General features: G+C 36.5%; 1 protein-coding gene across 3 annotated transcripts; it reads right to left on the bottom strand.

Moving 5' to 3' along the window:
* Positions 1-1,500: 1,500 nt before the first annotated feature.
* Positions 1,501-11,292, bottom strand: LOC133669617 (potassium transporter 7-like). 3 transcript variants are annotated; one of them, XM_062089833.1, is made up of 11 exons: positions 10,704-11,292; positions 10,384-10,612; positions 10,043-10,291; positions 9,798-9,848; positions 8,536-8,796; positions 7,314-7,366; positions 7,030-7,150; positions 6,562-6,816; positions 4,470-4,992; positions 3,606-4,178; positions 1,501-2,894 (listed from the first exon to the last, which is right to left on the bottom strand). In XM_062089833.1, exons 1-10 carry the CDS (start codon positions 11,004-11,006, stop codon positions 3,641-3,643), a joined length of 2,583 nt encoding a protein of 860 aa, XP_061945817.1. In that variant the 5' UTR covers positions 11,007-11,292; the 3' UTR covers positions 1,501-2,894; positions 3,606-3,640. The 3 variants fall into 3 exon arrangements, with proteins under 3 accessions (XP_061945817.1, XP_061945808.1, XP_061945825.1); XM_062089824.1 differs by lacking the exon at positions 1,501-2,894 and having other exon boundaries at positions 3,293-4,178; XM_062089841.1 differs by lacking the exon at positions 1,501-2,894 and having other exon boundaries at positions 3,293-4,178; positions 8,536-8,673.

Genomic DNA, 11,292 nt, shown 5'->3' with positions numbered 1-11,292 from the left:
AAGGATATGAAAAAGCTCTCCAAGAATTTAGATGGCAGAAAGCAATGGAGGAGGAGATATCAATAATCCAAAAAAATTACACCTGGGAACTGCTTGATAGACCACTAGACAAAAACATCATTGGAGTAAAGTGAATGTTCAGAACTAAACTAAATACAGATAGTTCCTTCAATAAACATAAGGTCAGGCTGATTGTTAAGGGGTATGCTCAGATATTTGGTGTTGATTATTCAGATACTTTTCATACTATTGTTTGTTTTTGCTGCACACAAGAACTGAAATGTATTCCAGTTAGATGTTAAGTCAACCTTTTTAAATGGTATTATGCAAGAAGAGATTTATGTTGAACAGTCAGCTAGGTTTGTGATTCAAGGAAAAGAAGATAAAGTTGACTTGCTATAAAAGACTCTATGGATTAAAGCAAGCATCTAGAGCCTAGTATTTCAGAAACAATAATTATCTTATAAGCTTTGGCTTTCAGAAAAGCTTGTCTGAAGCAACTCTTTATGTATAGAAGACTAACAATGATATTCTCATAATATCACTTTATGTTGATGATCTTCTAGTGACAGGAAGCAATACACAACAAGTTGAAGAATTCACGCAAAAGATGATGCAAGCTTTTGAAATGACTGATCTTGGCTCCATGATATATTTTCTTGGAATGGAAATCAAGCAAAGTAAGAATGAAATATTCATATACTAGAAGAAGTATGCAAAGGAAATTTTGAAAAAATTTTATATGCAGAATTGCAAACCAACAACCACTTAAATTAATTAAAAAAACAAATTCAGCAAAGAAGATGGAACTGATAGAGTTGATGAAAAAAAGTTTAGAAGCTTAATTGGCTGTTTGATATATCTAATGGCACCCATACTTGATATACTTTATGCAACAAGTCTTTTATCTCATTTCATGCATTGCCCAAGTGAAATATATTTAAGAGCAACTAAATGAATTCTAAGATATATCAAATGAACAATCAACTTTGGTGTTCAATTTTAGAGGAGTCAAAAGTTAAAATTGTATGGCTTTTTTTATAGTGATTGAGATATATTTATTGATGACATAAAAATCATTTTTGGATTCTGTTTCAACCTAAGATCATGAATGTTTTCATGGTCATCCAAGAAGCAAGACATTGTGGTACAATCTATTGCAAAAGCAGAATTTATTGCAGCAATAACAACAGTGAATCAAGCATTGTGACTTTAAAAGATTCTATATGATTTGCACATGGCGGAAAAAGAAATAACAAAGATCTCAATGGACAATCAAGCAGCGATAACAATTTCTCACAATCCAATATTTCATGGAAAAACCAAACACTTTAACATCAAACTTTATTTATTACAAGAGGTGCAGAAAAATGATAATGTTATGTTGATCTATTATAAGTCTGAAGATCAACTAGTTAACTTGTTTACTAAACCTCTTCCAATATGTAAGATTGTCTAAGAATAAATATTAGAATTTGCAACACCTAAAACAAGATAAAGTATTGAAAATTGCTTTAGAGCTATCAAGATTTTATTATGTAAATTTTTTAGTTATAACAAAAATAAATGACCATCCTAATCTTCAACTCTGTTAGTTGATCATAACATGATTTAGTGCTATAAATTAGTTTATTTGATTCACTATATATATTTGTAAGGGTTGCCTTCAATTAGTAAGTAAGTAATCAATTCCCTTAATTTTAATAAAACAGCAGACAATCTCTTGCTGTCTTTAACCCTCTTCTTACTTTCTTTCTCCACTCAAATACTTTCATCCTGACATCTTAAACTGGTCCGAAGGAACTGAAATAATCCGAATCATCTTCATCAATTATATCTGTGGATGCCAAATTTTCCTTTTCAGAAATTCTCATTGCAAAAAAGTAATTCCTCCCACAACGGAGCCGACCAAAATTGCAAAATCCGTCGCCCATCGTAGTTGCTGTTGTCCCCAATCTCTCGTTTTGTTTTGTTGCTGCAAATAAAGTTCCTCTATTTTACTCACAAGAACACCACCACCATTAACCTCAACCATATTTTCAACACCATGAGAAAACCTGCAACTTTCTTCGTTCTTGCAAAACCCTCTAGCAAAATACAGACAAGGCTTATACCCAACATAATGAACTATCTCCTTGATAAATTCTAGGTACCCAGGAATAAGCTCCTCGCCATTGTCCATAATGAAGACCCTCAGCTCACGCTCTTTAAGCCCATCTTGTAAGCAAAATAGGTCAGGAAAGATCAACTGACTAGCATTGTTCTTCAAAATGTTCCTTGCCAGTTTCCCTTGTCATGGAGTGATTTTGTCCTTGGACTTCACAGTTTTATCAGCTTGTTCAAATATAATTGGCTCACCTTCATACATAGGTTCTTTCTCTTCACAACTTGAAGTTCCTAAATCCAAAATGCATTCTTCTTCCTCGAATATGGACTCGTTTCCATCAACACTTGAAGTTAAGGTAGCAGGTATATCAATATTCTGCATTCTGCCAATGGAAGAATCTGGCTCTAGAACTGGAGAAGCTAACCTTGGTACTTCCAACATGCCAGGCCAACCTGAAATATCTACAAGTTTGTGAACCTCAGTGATAGAAGTGGACTTATTCTCAAACTTCTGACCATCATGCACAATATTTGTAGGGTCTCCATCCATTCAAAGATCCAGTACTTTTTGCTCAAGAAAGAGACAATACACCTTGAGTCTCAACAACTGTGTCGACACTACGATTCTTAATCACATCATTACAAGATCCACTTAACATGAAATTCCATTATGCATGTTCTGGTCGTGGCCTCCATTGCAGCTGGTTCAGCATGCTTTGTGTGGTGATGCTGCTGGTGCTAGTTTCCTCGGGAGCTTGTTTCTTTCTTTGGTTCCTAACGTACCAGATCTGTTCCAAATGAACAAAAAAAAAAAAAAAAAATATGGCAGCAACAAACAATCACAAGAAATCACAAGAACAAAAAAAAGGAGAGGAATAATCTGTGTAAGATCTAATCCAAAAATTCGTGCCATGGAATTGAAAATATAAAGCCCTTTTCTTTATAATCACCCCCAACACCGTAGTCTAAAGAAAAGCAAATTAAAGGAAGGAAAAGAACCCTTCTTGTTTTTGCCTCTCTTAATGCCGATGGAGAGCTCAGAGAGAATGAGAAAGATAACATAATCTTATAGTCTGTTGAAAAGTCACCATGGCTGGAGTCAACAAGAGAGACAGCAAAGTGGTATCAGATGAAAACCATCATCTTCATAAAACTCAACTGGGTTATCAATTTTTTTAGGACAATATGAAACAGGATTTTCACGCCATATCAGATTCACGTCACTTTGAAATGGTAACTACACGAGTTAATTCCCATATTCATCTCTCATTACAGTAAAAATCAGTTGCATTAAACACAACCTAAACTATGAACACTACAAAATTCCCAAATTAAAGAGTTCCATGGGCTGGCAATCCTAATGGCCGGGCATAGCTAGGAAGATGTGTATGCATGTGTAAACACATGGATGTATCTCATGTCGATAAATTGTCCTAACCATGTGTGAACCAGTGTATTCTACTTCCAATCAACGGCGGTTACATGGTATCGAAAATTACCAAGGCTTGGCTAAAGCTTGTATCAAGATCAATTGTCAAACCATGTAAGTCATGCCAACCTGCATGAGATGTGAGTGGGGTACACTCATATTTGCAATCCCTCTTCTACAGTTCTTTCTCAGAAAAGCATAGAAGTAGTTTACGACCAGCTTCTTGATAAACCAGGAATCCTTCCTTGCCCTAATGTTTCCATGCCCAAGAAGATATACAACCCCAGATTCTTTAGCCTTGCGAACAAAAGACAATTCCCTTTCAAGACTCTGTTCTGCATCAGAACCTGTAGGGTCTCCAGGCATCCCTGGCTTTGCCGCCTCAGATGTGCTTGCTTCAGAAATGGGCTTGCTTGTGTTGATGTACTCGGCTAGTAGGGGCACACCAAGTGAGTAGACACTTCCATTGGGAGCTATTAAGACTCTTGTACTAGAGGAGTCATCCTCATAGTCTGTATCATCATCCCCATCACTCTCTAACAAACGTTCCTGGGCTTCCCGACGAATGAACTTCTCAAGGCTCTCAATTAACAGCTGTTCAAATGCCTGCTGATTCTCTTTCCGAGCATCCTTGTAGCCATACCTGTTTAAGTGATTAAATTGAACTTTGTAAGGCAACAGGGTAAGACTAAGGTAAGAAGAAAAACAGAACACGGATAATTATAAGAAGATTAATGCCCATTAACACCCTAAACACTGGGAGGTGCCCCTGTTGGTACTTCTGTGTAAACTAAACAGTCAAGAAAAAAAATGACAATTAGCAATAAAATTATCATCATGAAATTAAGTTTCCAATTTATTTAACTCGAAAGGACATTTCCATGCATCAGATGACAAGTTGACAACTCCTACTTACAAGAATTGAACTCATTACCTCGCAATACAACGGAATATGTGGTAGCCTTTTGGGCAGACTCGTCGGAAAAGGAATCTTTCACCCTGAGGCACTACTGGAACTGGAACATACTTTACACTCACAAATATAATCATTGAATGGATAGCTGGGAGCGTAGTAAGAAAATGGCCAAAAATTGCAGGTATTCCTTTCACCAGTTCATTATAAAGCAAACCAATGCCCGGGGCTCTGATTGTTCCAAGATTGGGTCCCAATTCACGCATCAAATCCATGGAAAGCTTTTGCTTAACTTCAGTTTCATACTTGAGCTTGCTCCCATAGTTCCAGACTAACATTATAAGAAACATAACTACAGCAAAAACCAGTATTATCCAACTTCCATCTCCCATGCCCCCTAGAACTGATGAGAAAAAGGCCAACTCTATTCCAAGGAAAATAACCAAAAAACTCAGGACAATAATGATGTTTATCTGCCATATAAGAAGCATAACAATAGTTACTAAAATCATTGTCATCATCATCACCCCCAGCTCAGCAATTCCTGTAATAACAGGTTACCATCAGAACAATTAAATTGTTTATATAAATCACTGCGATAGAAAAGCATGCTAGTTTGATGCATAACTTTGAAGTGACTAGACTCTCTGACACAGAGCAGGTTATTACCATCAACACATTGCATACAGACCAAAAAAATTGAAGCAAAACATGGCTTCACTATCTGCATGATGTTCAATGCAACTGTTTATAAATGAAATGTGCTACTCAAGAATAGCAGTAGTGTAACTGCTTTTCAAATAGGATGAAAGACATGCGCTGCTTTTCAAATAGGATGAAAGACAAGCCAAAGATAATTGGAAGAACCGAAGAAGCTCAATAGTCAATTCATTTCCCAGATATTCACATTATGGTATGGAAGAAATAAACTAATCACCAAAAAATTAACAGTAACAGCAGTTACAACATTGTGGTGCCACATACTATGAACAAGAAACATCCAACCTATGAAACTTCAGCAAATAATCAAAAGCTGCAATACTATTAAGATATGATTCATTTCCTTATGAAGTACAAACCTGTCTCCCTGAAGTTTTAAATGATGCACACGAATTTATCCAATGAAATTCTTTCATTTGCTGATTGGTTAAAGGGTTGTGAGCTTAACATTACTTTTTTTGGCTTAGTTCCAAGGGAAACTACTCGAGCCTCAGTGGGAAAAAGAAAAGTATTCTCAAGTACCCAGAAAAGTACACTATTCAGCAAATTGATTAAAACATCATGTAGCAGGCTACAAAAATTACTTTCAAATAATGGCAAAAAGTAAAACAAAGGGGGGGAGAAACAAAACAAAACCAAACTTATTTGAAACTTGCACTAATAAGAGAGATATAGAAGTGCTGCATCGAAAGCTAGCTTATTATTTTTACCACCATTCAGGATGGGCAATTACAGAATCGAGAAACTTTGTTCAATGGGGCATGTATAAAAGAAGGCGCTTCAAGATAAAATTATTTTGAAATGCAGTGTAATTTACCAGTTACGTTATATCTATGCAAGTGTCAACTGCAAGTTTGCACCAGCATTTCAAGTTAGTGTTGATGGCAGCATTATCACACATCTTCATGGTTGATAATTTTGTCATAATGATTCTGTTTTTTCTCTTGGCTGCTGAAGAAATACAGTATGCAATCTTGTCCTTATTTGGTATTCACTGGGTTATATCTAAGACAGTACTTAGTAGATACCTGGAGGGAACTGTCAAAGAAATGCAGTAGTATAATTGCATGGCAAAAGGTTCCACTCAAGTCTTTGAAGTCCAGAGCATTTGAAGGGATGGGGCATGCTGCTGGTGAAATTAAAACTGGGATGTTGCGTGATTGGTCTTCTTTGATCTCTATTTGCTAGAATGTAAGATATGACCATTTCCTATTTCTTTCTTTGGTGGTGCTTTATTGTATACTCCTATGTATCCTTCACTTGGCCTTTTTTCAACACATTCATTGTATTATTAAAAAGAACGGAAAAGAAAAGCAAACTCAATAATTGATGAACAGTAGCAATTGGAATGCCAAGAAAAAATTCAATTAAAACTAGGGAACAAGTATATTACCATATGCATTTCCCATCTCAGTGATGCTTGAGATAGAGCAGACAAACACCAGGCAAACTACCAGCAAAAACCAGTTTATGACAGGAATATAAATCTGACCCATGAATTTCCGAGAGGTATGAATGATTTTAAGACGGGGGAAGCAACCAAGTGCTGTTGATTGTTTTATACACGAAAACGTAGCAGTAGTCATAGTCCGACTAGCAATTAATGCAGCTAAGTTAGCAATGAGGAACACAGGCCAGAAAACACCACCTGCGAGACACAGAATAAAAATTGTTGCAACAGAACCAAATGTAATAGGTTCCAAATGTAAAACAGGACTGAATTCAACTTTATACCACAATAAATAATTTATTTTCTAAGAACATAGAATACAAGCCACAAGAAGGCTGTGCAAGTAGCAATTAGATTCTACTTAATTAAATTGCATAGACCATATTGATACAGATAAAGAATGAACCTTACTTGGAACCGAAGAAAAGAAAGCTAGCTCAGCCATATTTTCAGTGTGATGTTCCACAAGGTATGCAGCTTGGCCCAAATAACCCAACAAAAGGCATGGCAAAACAAGAAATACAAAGGTAAGCTGCAAATGATCACTATTAAATAAATCAGAATTGCAGCAATCAGAACATAACAGCAATCAGAACATAACAACGAATATAAAATTCTGTGACACTTGACATAATCAGAGAAAGACATAGATTCTATATCGGATACATTAAACAGGTATTTTCTTGCTTCTTTACCTGCACAGATCTCACAGAAAAGTAGCACAGATCTGCAAACATTGCCTCAGATCCTAAAAAAACAAACAGAGAGAGATGGAAGAATCCATCAGAAGCAATCATAAAAGAAAAGTGTAAAATAAGATTCAGTTATGAAAGCTGTAAACATCACCTTCCAAGTTCATATTATCATCAAGACTCGGGCGTTCTTTAAATTGGTGTGAATTTTTTACGAGTTCCACGCTACACTACAGAATTTTTGCCTTTACTTGAGAGCAATTGCTTCAAGAGACCTCGGCTAAATAGAAAACACTTGTATACAAAGAACCTGTATAAACATGTGTTCTGCCCTTGCTAGAACACAAGTCAATTTCTCCAAGTCCCTTCCAATTCCAGATAATCATGTAAGGGCCACTTTAATTCTCATGGAGGGTACTTTAGCTACTAATTTTCCATCCATAGAGGACAATTCAGTAAGAATTACACTTCCTTTCTTTAATCTCAAAATTGGAATTGGAGGCATGGCCCATACCTCCCATGCTATTAGTAGACATATAAAAGGGAATTACAAAAGCTTAATGGAGAATTAACCATCCTCCCAAGAAGAAAGCAAAAGGGGAGTTTCCCATAACCAAACATTCTCTAGAAAACAAATCCCCTCCATCTCTATTTTTGTTACTGCTTTTTTATTTTTAGAAAAAATAGGGTGCCGCTTAGAGAGACTTGGGGATCTACCCTTTGACACTTGGTAGTTTAAGTGACTCCACACTTTTTGACATCATAGCTCCATCACGCCTTCAAGGTTAACTCAACTGCAATCTCCATTTAATAAGAGAAATGACAAGGTTATCGAACACTCTCATAAGTTGAAGAAAATTAAGCCATCTGCATTGCCACTAATACCAAAAAGATCAATCTTTTTAGGCCAATCAAATCCAGTTATCCTCTATCAGCCACCACTTATTGATGAACTTTAAAATTTCTGCTGCATTAACCTAAATTCTTTCGTGAGCTTCAAACATCAATTATCCAACACTCTTAAGGTTGTACGAACTTCATAACAGTTTGGACTAGAAGCAATGTGAATATTATCCATGCACTAAACAAGAAAATGGTTTTGTGAACTAATTAGAAAGCCAGCCAAATTTACAGATGGGAATCAACTAGTAAGCCTTACAACTAAACAAAAACAGCAAGCACCATTGCATTCAAGCACAAAAAAAAACGTATATTAGTGTGTTACCTGTTGCACATAGCAAGCAGCCTCCAAGTGCACGCCAGGCCTTAGTTGAGTTCCGCTTGAAGAAGTAATAAATATGAAAGGGATTAAATGCCCTTAAGACACTGCTATCATATTTAACAAGGTTATAAATCCCAATGGCTGCAAGAGAACAAAACCACAAGAATAAAGCAGGGCCTACAACAAGTCCAACTTTACTGGTCCCAAACTTCTGTACACTGAACAAAATTATAAGAAAGGCAACTGAAATCATCACCACATGCTCTGCACAAAACAAATAACAAAAATAATTATCTGAATATTATAGCTAGTTTTCCACAGCGAAAAAACAAAAAGGCAAGGACATATTTGACAATGTAATAGAAGGCATGCTAGGTTTGCTAATTTGGTTGCAATCAAATTAATTTCAAACAGGAACTATTTAACTCATTTTCCAGGAAAATATTTTACACAAAACAAACACAGCCTAAAACTTGCCAGAAATTTCTTTTTGCCTTTTTTTTTTTTGGCAGTAAGGGGGAGAGGAGGGCTAGGCATAAACTATAGCCCAACATGACAATCAAAAGCATGAGAGCTGGAGACAAAATTCATCCACATCGTAAATTTAAATTGACGGTCTGTTCGAAAAGTTCAGACATGTTCACAATGAATCAGAGTCTTGATCCATGCCCAAGCCAAGCACTACATTCATTAAGTTACAGAGGGCATTGGTCTGTGGAAAGAACCCATTCCCCTAGTTGCCATTGGGGACTTAGAAGAGAAATTAAATTGGGTGTATAAATCAGCCCTGATAGTTTTGAGCACCTTCTGAACCATATAACCAGTAAATGATATGTCTATTACAGCTTTTGCTACAAAAGTTTTGCTATATAAACTATTTCATGCAGAAACAGCCTCTTCCTGCATCATGTTTTGTTGTTCCTATCATTCAATGGAAAATCAGATTACAAACCCCACCTATGATTACACTATCTTAGATCTCCAATAAATCACACAACAAACAAAGTTTTATGTTATCAGAGTTACAATTACTTTCCTTCAATATTTATTTATTAATTTATTTGACAGTGGTCCAGGTTACAATAGCCCCCTATCAAAATCTAGAGCCCAAATTCCCAAACAAAAACAAAAAAGGAGAAAGAAAGGAAATGAATGGCTCCAAATGTCCAATTCTCAAAGGAATAATGCCAGACTCGGACTGATAAGTTAAGAAGAAACCCTAACTCTTATATAAAAAAAATATGGCTAGCAGAATATTAGATCACCTTGCTCAATTGCAGCTACTCCAACCTTCAGACCACCAACAGCTGACATTACTGCATTGAGACAAACAAAGATACCCAAGTAAATCATAAGGTACTAGTTACTAGGAACCAAAGAAAAATATGGCAAACATGGTCTGCACAAAAACAATAAAAGAAGGGCACGTCAAATAAATATCTAGAATAGCTTTTTCGTACATAAGAACAATATCATAATTCTGATAAACTCCAAAGAAACAAAAACAGACCTGACATAGCAGGAGTAACAACCCCATCAGCAATCAACATAGAGGTACCAGCAAGCACTAACATGAGAAGCAATCTTTTGAGAGTAACCGAAGTCTCAAGTCTCTCCTTGATTTTCAAAGATCTCTCAAGTTCTGGGGAGGGCACCTTAAGCCTGAAGCTAGATATACGAGCATCGGAAGGAAGCTGATTAGGGAGAAGATTGACCTTAGCATGTCGACAAATCAAAGAGTACAAAGCAAAAGTACCACCTGCAATATAGTGAATAGAATCAAATGTATACTAAGATTATAATTAGGCATAATTAGTAATTAAGTGAGCAGTAGTAACTACTAAGTAGTACCTTCGCCGTCGTCATTAGCCCAAAGAACAACAAGAACATACTTGAGAAGTGGAATCAAGATTAAAGTGTACAAAACCAAAGACAATGCACCAACAACATCTTCTTCTCCATTGATGGGCGCCTTTGTAAACATAACACCAAAAGTATACAAAGGACTGGTTCCAACATCACCAAATACAACTCCCAGTGTTTGAAAAGCAAGTATTATTCTCCTTCCCACACCCAACTCCTGCCAAACATTTTCTATTTTCAAATCAATTTTTCTTTTTCTACAAACCAAATTCAATAACAGCAACAACAACAATAATAATGGTTTCCACCTCGTAGTAATTATCGTTGCGATGGGCGCTCGGGATCTCCAGGGCTTCCACATCGAAGGAGTCGATGAGGGGGCCAGTTCGAAACAGCCGTTGCTCCCCTGTGTCCTCTTCATCTTCCTCGTCAGATTCTAATCTACCGCCGTGCCGCTGTCTACTATTGTCGTTGCCGTTGTCGTCGTCCATCACTGAATCATCATCATCCTCATCGTCGTCGTCTTGGAACACCCACCGTAACTCCATCGAGTCATTCGAAGCAAATCTACCGTTTATCTCGGATCCGCCAATGCCATTCTCCTCTGCCATTACAAGTGGAATTGTACCAGGGTTTCATAAGCAAAAGATCGATCAAATTGGGATTAGAGGCCCTTAGGGTCCTTTCTTTCTGTTGTTCTTTCCTTTCCTTTTGTTTTTGTCCTCTGTTAGTTTTTCTATTCGATTATCAATCAATCTAATCAATCAAATTCTCAGAAAATTATACATCTAAATTAAAATGGGTGAAAATGAAATTATTGCGTGGTCTCTCAATTTTAGGCGAATGGTTGAAGACTTGAAGGATAAATTGTGAAATTAGCATGGAAGATGCAAATAA

Source organism: Populus nigra, chromosome 1, assembly GCF_951802175.1.
Source record: "Populus nigra chromosome 1, ddPopNigr1.1, whole genome shotgun sequence".
In the NCBI taxonomy this organism is placed as follows: Eukaryota; Viridiplantae; Streptophyta; class Magnoliopsida; order Malpighiales; family Salicaceae; genus Populus; species Populus nigra.
Note: the sequence above shows the minus strand (reverse complement) of the source record. Positions and strands in the feature narration are given on the sequence as shown.